The following is a 16,494-nucleotide window of genomic DNA, read 5'->3' as shown; positions in this document are numbered from 1 at the left end:
CAAACAAACCTTTATTATTTCTCTGAACTATCCAGGAAGTGACGGGACATTACAGAGCATATGGTTTTGGGAAAATTCGGGATGTTGAGTGTGTTGGTGTCACCTTGCTGGTTAGTTTAAAAAAGAAAGAAAGAAAAAAAGAGAGAAAAGGCTGATGGAAGCCAGAGTGGGACTGTAGACAGGCTGATCGGGTCAGAGCTGCTGAACCAGGGCTGTCTACCACAGAGACATTTAAGGGTGTGACCTGAATACTTGTAGTTTGGTTGTAAGCATCCCACATTGGGAACTACAACAGCAAAGCATTGTGAGGCACCCGGGGTTGCAGGGCAAGCAGTGACACAACTCCTCACCAGTCTAAATTGCACCCCCAGACTGTCACAAATATCTGATAGCAAATCTTAACCTACCAGGTTGGGGATGGGGGAGGAGCTTGCTTTTAACCTTTTTTTTTTTTTTTTTTTTTTTCCTATTTTATAATCCGTAATTTACAATTCTTAAATGACATGTTGAAATTTTGTAGGTTCAGATAGTCCTCAATGAAGCTAAACTAAGTGAAGAAAAGGTGAAGTCTGAGCTTCGTCATGTACAGGAAGAGAATGCTAGACTCAAAAAGAGAAAGGAGCAAGTAAGCATTTCAGGCTCACTAGCCTTTTGATGCTACCTGCATTTCTTCCTTGAATTCTGTAGTATTTTACACTGTGCACTAGGTCTGTTGGAAAACTGAGCATTTTGTTTAAAAAAAAAAAAAAAAAAGTCCCACAACTATTTCTTCTGCAATTAATTCTTGTTGTCAAATACTAGAATAAATAAACCTATGGGATTTATAAGGAGGTTTCCACAGCACATGCAAACCTTAAACTGTTGCTTTTCAAGTATTTATACACTGATACACCAAGCCTTTCTGCACTTTGTGGTCTTAGCACATTTCTTCCTATCATCCTAATATTAGTATCTTATGTTGATCGGATCATCTTGGTATGAGCCAGAGGTATGATAATACTCAAGCCCACTATTTCAGAGTTAGTCCTGATTGACAGATGTCTTCCAAAGCTTTACAGGCAGGTTGATTCCCATTTGTATGTTGTGAAAGCTTCACCAGTTCCAGTGAGCCAGCTGCTAACCCTTCTATGAAATTGTTGCACTGTTGATGTGGTGGCCAGTGTCTGATCAGAAGCAATATTTCAGACACTAATGTTACCACTTACGGACAGGGCCGATTGAAGCCCTGGTGAAGAACTGGTACTCTTGCTACATATTGGAATGCAAGAGGCCATTCTGAAGCTATGTCTTTTCCTTGGTCCTGAAACGTGACCCATCTTTGTAACAAAAGCTACCTCTTGTGTTGTGTGTCTTTCTTCTGCCCCTCTTTAGATTGATTACTATATTAGGGGTGTGGCTGGGATGCTGGTAACCTTCAGGTAATTTCTACTATTTAGGAAAAAATGAGCCCTTTGACTCTAGTGTTGAATAATAGATGCGTGAAGAGAACTAAAATTCATAGAACTATGTAACAATACAAGTTGCAGAAAATTTTCTAGCACCTAGATTTTCAAGTAGTCCGGGGATTATCTATCCTCTCATGTTAAATGTCAGGTTAATTTAAGCATACGCTCTCCATAGTCACTGGTGATCAGTTACCATTTCAAAGTTGGCAATACACTCTGCATACATAGTACTAAAAAATAAAGCCAAAAATCATGTTGACTTGTTGCTTTTTTAGCTGCTACAAGAAGCAGAAGGCTGGAGTGAGAGACACACTGAGCTCAGTGAACAGATCAAACAGTATCAGAAGTCTCAGAAGGACATAGAAGAAGCACTCGCCTACAAGGAAAATGAAATCGAAGTATGTTCTTGCTAAAGAGCAACCATCTTAAATATTCCATATGTTAAATGGCTGAACTACTCTGCAAAAGTAGAGTGACTTCTATGTATTGTTCCTTTGATTTCTTCATTAGGTTTTGACTAACTGCATTATGCAGCTAAAGCAAACTGATCCAGATTCGGAGGGCAAGAAGGATGGAGAAGGAAATGGATGGGACACGGGGGATGATCTGGCCAATGGAGAACTGCCAGGTATAGAGATCTTAAATAACAGCTGGCTTGTGCATGAGGTAATTAAACATATATAGATGATGAGGTGCAGAACTCAGGCTCTTTGGATAAGTAAAATGTCTTTAAGGACTAATAAATTTGTCCCGAATGATGGTCCTGGAACAGTGATATGAGAGATTTAAAGTCTTGACTCTGTTCTTGTTTCAGCATTAAAATATTTGTCAGATAATTTTTTTAAAACTCTGTATTTTCTAAACAATATTGGAGAGAAGAGAATACAAAGCAAGGAAAACAATTACTTTTCTCTTCTAGATAACCAGAGTGAGAAGATGAAGAATCAGATTAAGCAGATGATGGATGTCTCAAGGGTATACCCCATTATGTTGTTTAACAAATAGTTCCCACATAACTTTTAATTCTGTCTAGGTTTATAAAATACTGTTGTTTCCCTCTTTACAGGTAAAAACAACATTATCTATAGTTGAAGAAGATAGAGATCTTTTGCAATCCAAACTGAGCGATGAAATAGCAGCAAGGCATGAGCTAGAAGGTAGGCTCAGCAGAAGAGCCACTTAGTGTGAAATACTCTGTCTATGATTTATAAATTGCTTGGTAGCAGTTCCTATCACTGCCTTATGTGCCTCTTTGTCTCCTGCAGAGCAAATAAAAAAGCTGGAACACGATTCCTGTTCAATACAGACAGCCAAAGCTAGATTTGAAAATGAATGTAAAACTCTGCAACAGAAGGTGGAGATTCTCAATGAGCTCTATCAGCAGAAGGAGATGGCGCTTCAGAAGTAAGCTTTCTACCTTTTAGGAAAGGAAACAGTAGTTACTCTTTCCCATTCTGCCTATATAAGATGCACCATCTAACTGTTTCTTCTCTGTCCTATCCTCACTTTGAGTTGCTTGGTTAAAATTTTATATACAAAACTCTCATAGAGCGTTGATAGCCACTGCTTTGATAAGGTTGAAGCTAGCTTCTGGTTGTAAGCCCAGTATATGATCACAGCTTCCCCAGAAACTTGACTTTCTTGAAATTTTCACATATCTGCTCCTAGAGCAGAAGCTTTCGGGGGGAAGTTTTGCTGAAAACTTTTGATTTATCTAATCTCTAAACAGTTTGTCGTACAAACTCAGTAAGAACGCCATCACAAATAAAGAGACGTTCCTTTTTAGTATCTTGCAGAGAGAATAGTAAATACATTTCTGTTCAGTAATCGGGATCAGTTTCCAATAATTTTTCAGCATTGCATTTTGTCTCTTGCATCTATTTTTTGCATTTCTAGGGGGAAAGTTAAGATGGGTAGGCAATGTCTGGTGGAGTGAGTGGTGAAGGGTTAGGCCAGGTCTACACTATTAAATGTACATCGGTATTACTGCGTCACCGAGGGATGTGAAAAATCCACACCCCTGAGCAATGCAGTTATTCCAACCTAACGTCTGGAAGTCACCATTGACATAGCTTCCACTTCTTGCAGAGATGGATTAACTACGCCAAAAGGAGAAGCTCTCCTGTCAGTATAGTAGCGTCTTCGCTGAAGTGCTACAGTGTAGATATGCTCTTACGCAGCACTGGGAAGTTAGTTAAATCCCTTTACTGTTCATTCCCTATTTGTTAATGTTCGAAATTTTTTAAAGTTGTAGAAATGTTGTTGAAGTACAAACCTGCTTCTTTGGCAGGGGGACATGAGCTGGACTCTGAGCCACACTTTCAGCTAAAGGGCAAATGTGACTAAGAATAACACGGTTCTGGAAGAGACAAGTGTTTAAAACTATTGTTTGTGTGGAAGAAAATCAGTAAGGGATGGAAACTTAAGGTACTATAAGGCCATCACAAACAGGACATAGTACCAAAGAAATTGCGTTACCTGATTGGACCAGGGTCCGTCTGCTCCAGAGTCCTGTAACTGTCAATGGCCAACATCAGTTCTTTCAGAGGAGGGTGTAGGAAACCCTATAGGAGGCAGTTATGGGACAACTTGCCCTCGGGGAAAGTTTTCTTCTAGCCTCCAGTAGTTCAAGGTTGGCTCATGCCCTGAAGCATGAGGATTCAGATCCTTTTCAAAACTGATTTTTTAAAATGAATTTACTGTTAAATCTGGATAATCCTCTCATCCATCTAATACTTTCTCTTTGAATGAAACACTTCCAGTGGACAATTCTCATCCTCTGGGAAGTCTTTCCAAATATAGCTAATAAGTAAGGCAAAGATTTTATCATGGTTATTTTTAGTAAAAGTCACGACAGATCACGGGCAATAACCTGTGGGGGCTGTGGGTGCCATCCCTGCTGGGGAATGTGGGAGGGGCCCACTGCCTGCAGCAGCTGGGAGGTGCGGTGCGGTGCGGGGGGGGGCAAAGAGGGGGCTGACAGCTCCAGTCCCACTGCCCCGGGGCTGAAGTGAAAATGTCAGGTCTCTGGAAGTCACCGATTCTGTGATTTCCATGACCTCTGTGATTACATCTTAGCCTCACTAATAAGGAAATCACCCACCCAAAAGCAGCTGCTAGTAGTTATTAGGTTTAGAGTTACTACCAGTTTCTTCTTTTTTGAGAGAGTTACTTTTAGAGTTGCCTGTAACTTGGATACTTCAGACTGATTGCAAAGGAGTCAGAAAGAAGGCGAGTGGGAACTAAACACAGGGTGAACAAGGGGCGCTGGTAACTGGTCACATAATAGTAGTAATTGGCAGGGAGACTGTTTACCAGAGGCTTCAGTTCCCTTAAATAACCGTTGTAGAAAGAGGATGTTTTCTCTCTGCTCTGTTCCCAGACCCCCAGAATTCCTGTTTACTTGTACTTACACACACTATTGTACTTCTTGAACCATTTGGATGTCAAGTGTAGAATCTGTCCATCTCTTTATCAGTGTCTGTCTCTAGAGCTGAATTAACATCTGTCATCTGCACAGCTCTAGATAGGGAAAACTCTCCCAGAAACAGAGAAATTGGGAGTTGTGGAGCTGAGCTGCCTACTAGTAACAGACCTCTGAGGCTCTCGCACTCCTGGTCAGCTCTGCACCTGAGATTTTGGGTTCTGAGGATATAGATTTGGTTTGCTTGTCTGGCTCAGAAGGCTGTGAATATTCTGGGTCGGGAGCATTTTTCTCCTCTTTTGTACTCATGTTTCTCTAGTGCAGCGGTGGGCAACTGTCAGGGTAATCCGCTGGCAGGTTGCCAGACAGTTTGTTTACATTTGCATGGCTGCCCACAGCTCCCAGTGGCCGCGGTTTGCTGCAGGCAGCTGTGCAAATGTAAACAAACTGTCTTGTGGCCCACCGGCAGATTACCCTGATGGGCCACAGGTTGCCCACCATTGCTCTAGTGTCTCCTTTCTTCTTGTAGGTAGAAGGCATGAGATACAGCCAACTGGGTTTCTAGTTTTCGTCTCTAAGATCTTAGATGTGTAGTATAGTGAAGTAACTTTCTCTCTCTTCCGTCCAGGAAGCTGACCCAGGAGGAGTACGAGCGTCAAGAGAAGGAGCAGAAATTGTCTGCTGCAGATGAAAAAGCAGTGTTGGCTGTTGAGGAAGTGAAAGTTTACAAGTAAAGTTCAGATACTGGAGGTTCACAGTCTTCTAACTTTGGATATTGGGGAGAATTTGTTTTAACCTTTCATATTTTACAGGCAAAGAATTCTGGAAATGGAGGAAGAACTGAAAAAAACAGAGAGATCTTATAAAAACCAGGTAAAAGACATTCCTGCTCATTGGTCATAGTTGGCTTGGTTTATCTTATTATATATTCTGATATATGGGGAGGAGTGTGGGATAGAGTAAATATTGGATAAACCAAGCTAAAACCACTTTTTTCCTTTTTCTTAAATCGAAGATTGCTGGTCATGAGAAGAAGGCCCATGACAATTGGGTAAGAGTGTGTTCCTTTTTCTGACCCTTGTACTACAGTTCCTAAATAGTCTGCAATGTTAGATTCATTGAGTTTACATTTAGCTTCCTGAGTGGAGCAGTTCGTGCAGTTAGGAAAACAGATTGAAACTTTGGTTTATTTTTTTGGTCCCAAGTGCATTCAGTTTCTACTGTACCTGTTTTGCTCTTTCCCTGAACAGCTCATTGCCCGTTCTGCAGAGAGAGCTTTGGCTGAAGAAAAGAGAGAAGCTGCCAACCTGAGGCAAAAGTAAGCATGTGACAAGCTATTTGTGGAGTTTAGTCAGTGTGCTCAGCACTATTTGGGCACAAACTAAAGGAAGTCGCAGTCCTGTCCCAAGTAGTTTACACTTTCTCGATTAAACAAGCAGGTCAGCCATACAATTCATTTGAGTAGTGGTGCACCTTTTTAAAATTCACTTGACTGTTAAATATATCTTCATGCTGAAAGACATTAGTAAGCTTTTACAATACAGGTGGCCTGAATAGTATATTGTAACAGACAAAGTATACTCAACGTAATTATTTTTTAACTTGTGCTTATTTTTTTAGATTAATAGAAGTGAACCAAAAAATTGCAATGCTTCAAAGACCATTAGTTGTAAAACCAACTGCAGGCAGACCTGACCGTCAAGTCCCAGTACGGAGAGGTAAATACTGATCTTCCCTCCCTCACCTGCACCATTCCTCTAAAGATTGTGAAGTCCTGGGTGTATTTGCTCTAAATATTTATAGAGTGAAATAACTGTGCTGGACTAATGAAGTATTGTTGCACCCTTTACACAGGTCCACTGAGCCGTGATGGCTCTTTTGGGCCATCACCTGTGAGTGGAGGAGGTCCTTCCCCACCACTGATGATGGAAGCTCCTGGTCAGCCCCTCTCTGCCACAAGAAGGGAAGGTTCAAGAAGTGAATTTGGTAAGGAGTGAAACTTCTCCTGCAGCCATAGACATTTATGGGAGGAAGCCCTGAACACAAAAATTCTGAGGTCTAATCTCAGTTCCCACTATGGCCTTGAACAAGTCAATTGACTTCTGTGCCCGTTTATCCTTATTTGAGAGAGGTGTTGAGAATGTATTATTGTTTGTGGAGCTTTTTGGGGAAATACGCAAATGCTAAATACTGCCTTTTACTAGTGCTTATTGTCCCTAGATAGTGTTACCAGTGAACTGCAAGAGAGAACTTGAGTAAAGCTGGCATATACCCTGAAGGTCCTCACTTTAACCACATTGAGAGGGGCAGTCAGCACAAAAAGGCATTGCGTGACTCACGTTCTTGAAATTATTTTTTTTGTCTTGTGAAATTCTCTGGATAGGGTGAACCATATCTGTGGTGTTGCAGAACAATGCATTCTAGTTTGCCAGGGACAGCCCAGAAAGTCCCAGAGAACTCATTCAGCACAAGTTTATGGGTTCATGTTAATTTTCATTTTAGCTTTGAAGCTTATTGTTTAACGTATGGGTTAGTCCAAATGCAAATTTGTTAAAAAGAAACTGCAGTCTGAAAGTCTCAGTATTACTGAGATCAAGGGTGGGGGGCCTGGTAGCAGCATTTGACTTTATTTTTAATCAGCTTGGTTTCAGCTAGGGATTCCATCAGTTATGCTTATAAATAGATGTATTTACACCTCTGAGTTTTTCACATGCAACACAATGGTTGGAGAGACTGCATCTGTCCACATTAGATTAAGTAATGAGCTTACCGTCACTGTAAGGGTTCACTTGTTTAAAAAAATAAATCCATTTCTTACTCAAGTAATCCAAAATGCTACACCTTGTGAAAATTCTTAGAAATCTATGCTGTTTTATGTCTGGAGGTGCTAAAGTGTCAACCCGTTGCCTAACTAAGGATTTCTTGCACTTGCACTGCTGGCTCGTAGGAGGATAGTGCTGGGAAGTGATCTCCATCAAAGGGTTCAAAAGGAAACTGCTCCCAAAATTTAGTTTTCTCTCTCTACCCCTAGTGGTGCCACTGAACCTGTACGCAATTAGTGACGTGTAGGTGCCAGTGTACAGAAGATATGGATTTGCTATAAAAGTAGGTAACTGAATTAACAAGTCTGGGTCTGAGCTCTGTGTTTTATATTTCTTTTAAGGTGCGGTGGTGGATGGCCCTTCAGCTCCAAGGAGGCCACCTGAGCTGTCTGGAAGATCATCTGTCCCAGGTGAGTTACATGAGCTGCAGCCTCCAAGCCTTTCAGTTAGCTAGCTAGCTGTTTATTGACTGGAAACGTGTATTTGAAGGCCCGGGTTCCTTTTCCAAAGCAGAGTAAAGTCACATGAAATTTCTGCTTTTCTTACAGATCTCGGCCCTGCTGTAGCAGCCCTGGTCAATAGTGGGCCAAGAACCTCCTCACCTTCCACATCCATGGATGGAGTGGTAAGCTGAAAACTTTTCCTCTGCCAAGGGAACACTTTAGGCAGCATTTCTTGTGACCCACTGTACCTGCTGCTTCTCTTCTTTAATTGTGTATCATGTTCTATCTTGTCTGTATCCTCTGTATGTCATTTACTGCCAAAAACAAAAGCAAAACCCTCCCAAAGAGTCTGAAGCCCCCTGTGTATCTACTGTTCTGCCTTCATCTTCGGAAGCAGCAGCAGTGAGTATTTGGCAGCTGGATATGGTGCTGGTGCACTCCTTGCTTTGATGGAGAGAAATAAAGGGCATGGTGTTTTAAATTGCTGAATAGCTAAATGCTCTGCAAAACTAACCATGGGTGCTCTGTTTTTAAAGGTTTCTTTACTCCTGTTGATGGCTCTGTTACAGTTTTATGTCTGATTTTTATTGCAATATGACAAAAACCCTATTGCTTTTGTCAAGGACTGCATGCAAACATTTCTTTGGGAAGAACTTGTAAGAGTAATCCAATGAAATGTGATATTTGTGGTACCTAAATATTTGTAGTACAGAAGGATTTAGATGATCTCAACCCGTACAACAGGAAGAAAGGTGGTATTTTGTTTTAGTTTTTGACATCCAGCAATATTGTATGGGCCTACTGGCATCTGTGAGGTGGGGTTAGTCTAGACTGTGGTGTACTATAGGAGCAGTCATCCCAAAGGTATGTTTAATGTGAATGCATTTGAGTGGCCTAAACCAGATTCTTCCAAAGGCAGCAAACTCCATGCTCTGCAAAGGGCTGGGGGAGGTTTGACAACTTGTTGCTCTTTGGCTGTTTGCCCTTACTTGTGTTTAGTTACCTTTTGGCACTCAGGTTAAGTTCTGGTGTTTTAGCATCAGTATGTTTGGTTATTGTCACAAATCATATTTATTAAAGTTTCAAACCAACATCTTGAACAGGTAAACCTAGGTCCTAAAGGTCCATCTTTTCCTGGGACACCGATAATGACCTCTCCAGTGACTGGACCGCCACCTCCAGTTCGATTTGGAGCACTGCCACCTCCGCTGCGTGGGCACTATGGGTCTCGGCCCCTTCCTCTACCCTTAGGTATGATTACCTTATGCTTGAGTTTAACTTAACTTATTTTTTTCAGCCATGCCTCTTCTTACTTCCAGTAGCTCCTCCATATCCTATTGCAGCAGTGAGAGTCCCTCCTTAGGGGGGAGGGTCCCAGAGCCCAGCCCTGAATCTCTACACTTGAATTTTGCAGCCCAAGCCTGTCCTGGGTGTGTGTTTGCTGAGTAGACCTACCCTGTGAGTTCCTGTAGCACTTTGCTGAGCATGATTCATCAAGCTTCCAAAGGAGCCACATTCAAAGCATCATTCATATATATATATATATATATATATAATATATATATATATAAAATTTGATTTAATTGGGGATTGGTCCTGCTTTGAGCAGGGGGTTGGACTAGATGACCTCCTGAGGTCCCTTCCAACCCTGATATTCTATGATTCTTTTATATCTGTTTATTGTACAGTAATAAAGGAAATGCTAGCTGCCAAAAAATCCCCCCAGGCATTTGTGGCCTTAAATGTTTGTGTTTGCAGTTTCTATTGGCACCTATCTTTCTTTAGCTAAAATGCTTTGGGCCAGGATGGGAACAGGCTGACATGGGGAAACTTCTGTATCATTTCCATTAAATGAGTGTAGTCACTACTTCAACATAATCACGACTTCCATCATCACCCACTTTCCCCTTTCCTTTCAGTTTGTGGTCCTCCACCACCACCTCCAGCTGCAAGAGACTATTTACCTGGCCCACCATTAGGAATGAGAGACCTGTCTCCTGGCCCGTTACCACCTCCTGATTCAAGAGGATATGTACGTTTCCCTCCTCCTTTTCGACCTGGAGGCCCTCTTGGCCCACGAGATTATCCTCCTGGTCCACCGCTACCCCCACAAGGCTTAAGGGACTATCCTCCTCCTCCAAATAGAGACTTGCCTCCACCAGGACCTAGAGACTACCCACCAGCCCCTCCTTGTCCACCATCACCAGCAGGTCCCAGGGACAACACACATCCTCCAGAACGAAAACCATAACTTCAACAGTTGGATGGCAGCTCTGTGGAATGGATTCTAGCACATTTCATGCAGTTACGACTTTAAATGCCTTCAAAAGACGACTGTCTTTTAATTTTATTCTTAAATTTGGTTTCAGTATATCTAGTTTTTGAAGAATTACTTTTCCCTCAAATTTCCCTAGTCATGTGCATTTGAGATCACTTTAAAGAAAAGTCACCCTCTGGGGATGCAAAAATCATATGCTATGATGGACTTGAAGCCTGCTTCTTATAGCTGTGGTCCACCTGCAGCTCTTTAAATGTGCAATACAAAAGTACCTGTGTGGTTGGTTTTAATTAATGTAGCCTATGTAACCAGTTATTGAATGACTTAAAATTTCATGAAAAATGTAATCAGAACATTTCCTGTGGAAATATTTTTGTAAGTAAAATGCTACCCAACTTGTCTTCTCCCTCACATTAACCTGCAGTTACTGTAGACCAATGGTTTACAGAAAGACTCTAAAAATATTTACCTTTTTTAAGATGTCTGGTCAGAAAGATTGAACATGAGCTACCCTGTACTTGAAGGAAAATTCTAATAAAGAGCAAAATAAATTTGCTAGATCTTTGAGCATGCAAGTGAATCTGTCCTGGAAGCCACTTGTGAGAAGTTAACAGTAACCTTGTGTAAGACTTGAGCCACTCATGCAAGCAGTTGCACAGCTCTTTTAAATTCAAGATCAGGCTCTAGCAAAACCCTGAAATTTATGTCACTTCGGTTTTATGGAACTAATCAGACCTACATCACTTGTGCCCATGTACACAGCCTTGAACTGACATATATGGCAGTGAAAACCAGGCTAGCCTGTGACCCATTTGCTTAACTGCACTACAGAAAAGTTTAGGGTCCAATGCAGTTTAAAAAAATTCATCTTCCCCAAAGCACAACTCTGTATATCAAAGTTTTGTGCATAGTTTTGGGCTTTTCAAAAATATAGAGGCTAGAACTTCAGTTAGTGGGCTGAATTCAGATTATAAATAGTAAATAAAGTGCCCTTTACAAAGCACCTACTTTGATCCTGTGTAATCATGGAGTTTAGCAAATTGTTTAAACAAATGGAACTATACAAAATCAAACTTCAGGGAAGGTAGATTTATATTTTAAGCTTACAGGATTTCCCCTTTATCAAATGGTTTGGGAGGGAAAAAAATGTTTCCTGTAAGGCTGAAGTGGTGCTAGTCTAGAAGCACCAGTAGCCTCTACTGGGCTTCAGGTGAGGTGGTTAAATAGCTACAAGGCAAGACAGGATCTCACTTGAGCTATTCCCTCATACTCTTAAAATAGAGGTGTGGCTAGTAGAAACTCAGAGTTACAAACTGACCAGTCAACCCCACACCTCATTTGGAACCAGAAGTAAACAATCAGGCATCAACAGAGATAAAAGTACTGTATTGTGTTAAACTACTAAAAAAATAAAGCAGCATTTTTCTTCTGTATAGTAAAGTTTCAAAGCTGTATTAAGTCAATGTTCTGTTGTGAACTTTGTTCAGAGTTACAACCAACCTCCATTCCTGAAGTGTTCATAATGCTGAGCTTCTACTGTACTGGGAAGCTAGATCCATTCCAGGGAGAAAAGTGAAACCCTCTGCCATACAAAGCTTTGAATAGTTTCTCTTTTGAGGAGAGGGATAGCAAAAAAAATCTAGTGCAGGGCCAATTTCAGGAACTACATCTTTACTTGCAGATACGAGCAGCCATTAATTTGACTTGTAAGTGTAGGTAGGTTATTCAAATACCATAACAAGAAATGACCTTTTAGCTAAACAGACATCTGACAGATATAGCAGAAGTGTAGATCACCCCTGTACATAGCAATACAAGCAGCACCCTGTGTTTCACTTTTGGGAAAGTCTTTCAGGGATCACTACATCATGAAGGATGGAAAAAATGGAGAGAGAAGGGACTTTAAAAAACATTGTACAAACATTCATCTACAATTAAATACAAAGCTCTACTTGTATATTAAACAAGGTTTCAAACTGTACTGCACATGACATTCCGTACAATTGCAGTTAATGGGGACTTCAAGGGTGATAGTTTAGAACAAGTGGATCTGTTTCACATGAAAACATGTTTAATTTGTAGGCACTAGTGTACAAATTGGCTCATTAACCATTCACCAGTAGACATGTAACTGGTTAACTGTACACATCTATAACATATGCATTTTAAGGACACCCATCTTTGAAAATCAAATCCCTCAAGTTGAAGTTTAACCTATTATATTCCCCCCAAAGCAAGTTTATTCCATTTCATTTAACCCCCCTAAATTAAAATCTTAAATAGTTCTTAACTTTGAAAGGATTATCCCCAGCAGTCAGTATAACATACAGAGGGTGTGAGTACATCTTATCAGAGACAGGACTAGACTCAGTTTCAGTACTTTTCACCTTTTCCCCATTACTGACTGACAACCGGACAGTTTATATGGAGATGCATTTGAGTACTTCATGTGTAGACAAGTACATAGCCACAAAATATTGTTTAGTATGACAGATGTACACATCAGAAAAAATGGAAGCCTCTTGGACTTTTAGAAGGCTACATGAGGCCTAGAACCTTATTCAGCAAAGCACTGGTGCATGCAGGGAGACCCACTGACCTTAACTTTAAGCATGTGAATAACTGCAATTAAGCAAGTGCTTTGGATGATCAGGGTCATACACTACACCTTTTGGTGAAAGATTGTAGTTTTGCACCTATAAGATACGGTCAGTTTATTTAATGAATGTTTCCTTCCTTTGTACAACACCAGCAGACACAATGGAGGAACACTGTCAGATTATATTTACATTTATTTTAACAAAACTAATCAAGATATTTAGTGTTTGTTTCAGGCATGACATTCTGTTGTAAAAGGTTATAATGTAATTGGGTCCCTTTAAGAACTGTTAACAGGAAAATACACAGTTCTTCAGCCATTAGCCAAATAATTGCTCACAGAGGTGAACTCATCCACAATTAAGCCAGAGGAGAGGAAAGAAGGGGAGAACACAAGATTAAATTCAGCTTCTAACTTCCACAAGGCCTTATTTGATCCCCGTTACAGTTCAGTTCGATTGCTGTACTAGAGGCAGAAAGGAACACCCCTGACATACTCCATAAACAGACTGCCATGAAAAGTGAAAAAATCCTTTTCCCTCACTTCTTTAAACAGTGTTCTGGAGTGAGTTAGTATTACATGGTGCAGAAAGAAAGGCATTAATGGTACATTTACATCCAAGCAATTAGAAAAAGCTAACATTTGACACTGCATTCTCCTGGAGCTGGTCCTTTGTTAGCATAGCAGAGTGTATGTAGGCACTATTTAAGATACACATGAAGCACATCAGACCTTGAAGAACTGTATTAAATATTCCACTCATTGAATATATGAAAAGTTTGAATGGGTTCTACTTCGGTCCCTTTATTAAGTCAAAAGGTGGATGCAAATATTCATGTTATAATAAGCCAATGCCCTGCAGCTTATTATACACTATGCATCTCAATAATATAGAAAATAAATGATAATCCTATCTACCTACATAAAAACCAGGTTATTTTAGACTAAGTTTCCAGACTTGCATATGAACAGAGGTATGCAAAGATCCACAATCAGGTTTTATGAAAACAGTTTCTCATGGGAAGGCATGTCTGTCTTCAGTCGACAGCTTGAGATAGCCAGAGCACTTCTGAGCTGTTCATGTTTTTGGTGGGGGCTTTATGCTGAGTAGTAAGGGCCCGATCCTACCACCTGTGAAATCAATGGTAAAACTCCCACCAACAGCAAAGGGAGTAGGATGGGCCCCCAAAGCTCTCCCACACACTGGCTGGGAAAGTGGATAGGAAATACAAAGTATAGAAAAGAGAAGTTTATTCCCTTAAATAAGTATTCATGATTTTTAAGGGATTCCAACACTTGTAATAATAGACAAGTTCTACCTGAAATCACATGATACACTGGATGCTGCAAGTCTGGGAACTATCTGAATGGGAATGGGATTGAGATCAACAGTTGACAATTTGGTTGTCTCATCAGCACCTTCCCTTTTATCCTCAAAACACTCCTCCCTCCTTTCCTCTGCCACTTAGCCAGCTAAGACGAAAGAGCAGGCTGACAAGATGTTCTTGAGCAGCATTTCAACTTTGGATTGAATCTCTCTCTCTAACCACCATCCCCTGATTGCTTCTTAAATCACTCACAGACACTTTCTTTCTACAAAATCCCTTTTCTATCACCTTCCCCCACCCTCCCAACGAGACAGAGTGAAGGACTCTAAAACCTGAAGGACTGCAATAGCAAGCATAGCAAGAGTACACAAGCTAGCAAACTTGCCACGACATTTTGCGGTATCAGGCATGGTGAATGGGGCACTTCCCATCCTCTAGCAAGGTTTTTGAAGGAAGGGTAAAAACAGAGGTAAGTTACAAAATTGAAATTTTACAAACAGCTCAATTCTGAAGAGAAAGTGTCACAAAATACTTCAGTACACTTGTGATAAACCTGGTATCCAAAAGGTACTGGAAGAAACTTGCACCTGAATGGTAGGCTTAACCTCTGACCCTGTGGTATTGCTGTGCAGTGTGTGATGGTCTCATCTGACCTACTGGCATGAGTACAGCTGTTTTCCTGCCTGTTGAAGGATGGGGGTGCTACACATGCAGCTACCGTGATTTGTGACAAGTGGTTTAGTTCACAGAAGTCTCACAAAAGGGTCATTCCTTGTGCAACGTTTGATGGAGGTGAAGATAAAGTGGTTTCTTGGTCAACAATTGCAGTTTCTTCCTTTTAAAGTCAGTGGGTTTTTTGTATCTGTAACCACAAGAAATAAAATTGAAGGCGAATGCTAATGATGACTAAATGCATCTGAATAAACCCAGGCACAAATGCCCATGTTCCAACAGTACCCAGACCCCCATTGACACTATTTGGGAAAGTGCTTCAGGTATGAATTTAGGATTCATACAAGGGAACATAATGAAAAGTAGGTTAAACTGAGTTTCTGCATTTTCTGTTCTTTGGATTAATATTTTAGAACAAGGCATGGCAAGTTAAACTTTCAAACACATACAAGCCTGAGTAGAAGAGAATTCGGTTGCAAGCTATTCAGGTTACCTTGCTTTGCCTCACACACACGTGCAACCTGTTACTGCAGGTTTAATTCTATTAGAAAAAAAAAAAAACTATCTAGTAATTCTGACATTTAGATTTGTTTAAAAAAAAACAAACAAAAACAAAAAAACAGATCTTACAAAATTGCTACTATCAGGAGCCTTTTTCATTAGATGTTTCCCACTAAAGTTACTTCTGATTAAAACACTTCCCCATGTGACACAGTAGTTGAGACCATCAAAGTAGGACCTTCTCCATCCCCCCTCTTCCCTAAGTGCATGACTGCTCTTAACAGAATTACTTTGACCTGCATGCCTTTCTGGGATTGGCCCTTTAAATTTGGGAGAGTCAAATAGCTGCAGTCCTAAAATGGCCATTTTGCAACTGACACCTCACAACTCCCAGCCCTTCTCTTCCAGCTGATAAATAGCGATAAGAAAGAAAATAAAGTTAAGGAGATGAGGCAAATTGTCATACCCCTCAATGTTTGCAACTCATATTACAGCACTACAATAGTGGCACCAGGAAAGTCAGAAATCAATACAGATTAACCAAAAAAACCAACTAGCCAGTTTACTTTAATTTTCCAATCAGAAGACAGTACAAGTAGTGAGTCTATAACTGTGAAGGGGTTTTAACATTTTCAGTTTTAATATTCAAATTTACTGTAGTAGGTCATTTGTTTTTGAAAGCTATTTTTGACCAGATCGCGTCCCTTGGGTGTGTGGCAAGCCACAGGGATTTCATTCCAAAAGAAGGCCTGCGTGGTAACCAGGAAGATGTTTGTTATTTTAGGAGCAGATCTGATTACTTTAGTTAAGGATCAAAACATATATAACCTGACACCTTTATGCTGGTGTGTTCAAAGTTCCTACCAAACCAAATGCTGGGGTTTGTAATTGTATTTTCAGGATCATAGGAATAAAGTAGCAAGAAAACCAGGAGGAGATAAAGTGGTAAGTTTGACAGTAAACAGTTTCCTATATCTAATAT

The 16,494-nt window shown here is 40.5% G+C and overlaps 2 protein-coding genes across 4 annotated transcripts in view; one reads left to right on the top strand and one right to left on the bottom strand.

Moving 5' to 3' along the window:
- Positions 1-11,805, top strand: part of MIA3 (MIA SH3 domain ER export factor 3) — a 37,875-nt gene extending 26,070 nt beyond the window's left edge. For 2 of the 3 annotated variants that reach the window (XM_074949209.1, XM_074949207.1), the window contains exons 13-29: positions 521-625; positions 1,721-1,843; positions 1,956-2,073; positions 2,365-2,420; positions 2,512-2,602; positions 2,711-2,849; positions 5,498-5,599; positions 5,682-5,742; positions 5,885-5,920; positions 6,120-6,187; positions 6,490-6,587; positions 6,724-6,855; positions 8,033-8,101; positions 8,240-8,316; positions 8,465-8,536; positions 9,238-9,385; positions 10,054-11,805. In XM_074949209.1, coding sequence (XP_074805310.1) covers positions 521-625; positions 1,721-1,843; positions 1,956-2,073; positions 2,365-2,420; positions 2,512-2,602; positions 2,711-2,849; positions 5,498-5,599; positions 5,682-5,742; positions 5,885-5,920; positions 6,120-6,187; positions 6,490-6,587; positions 6,724-6,855; positions 8,033-8,101; positions 8,240-8,316; positions 8,465-8,536; positions 9,238-9,385; positions 10,054-10,385 — 1,827 coding nt within the window. In that variant the 3' untranslated portion in view covers positions 10,386-11,805. The remainder of the gene's footprint in view (positions 1-520; positions 626-1,720; positions 1,844-1,955; positions 2,074-2,364; positions 2,421-2,511; positions 2,603-2,710; positions 2,850-5,497; positions 5,600-5,681; positions 5,743-5,884; positions 5,921-6,119; positions 6,188-6,489; positions 6,588-6,723; positions 6,856-8,032; positions 8,102-8,239; positions 8,317-8,464; positions 8,537-9,237; positions 9,386-10,053) is intronic. The other variant, XM_074949208.1, reaches the window with a different exon arrangement.
- A 229-nt stretch (positions 11,806-12,034) lies between these two features.
- The window catches only part of AIDA (axin interactor, dorsalization associated), a 49,860-nt gene continuing 45,400 nt past the window's right edge, over positions 12,035-16,494 (bottom strand). The window contains exon 10 of the mRNA XM_074949218.1: positions 12,035-15,201. Coding sequence (XP_074805319.1) covers positions 15,105-15,201 — 97 coding nt within the window. The 3' untranslated portion in view covers positions 12,035-15,104. The remainder of the gene's footprint in view (positions 15,202-16,494) is intronic.

Source organism: Natator depressus, chromosome 3 (assembly GCF_965152275.1).
Source record: "Natator depressus isolate rNatDep1 chromosome 3, rNatDep2.hap1, whole genome shotgun sequence".
In the NCBI taxonomy this organism is placed as follows: Eukaryota; Metazoa; Chordata; order Testudines; family Cheloniidae; genus Natator; species Natator depressus.
The sequence above is the reverse complement of the archived record's forward strand: the minus strand, read 5'-3'. Positions and strand labels throughout refer to the sequence as shown.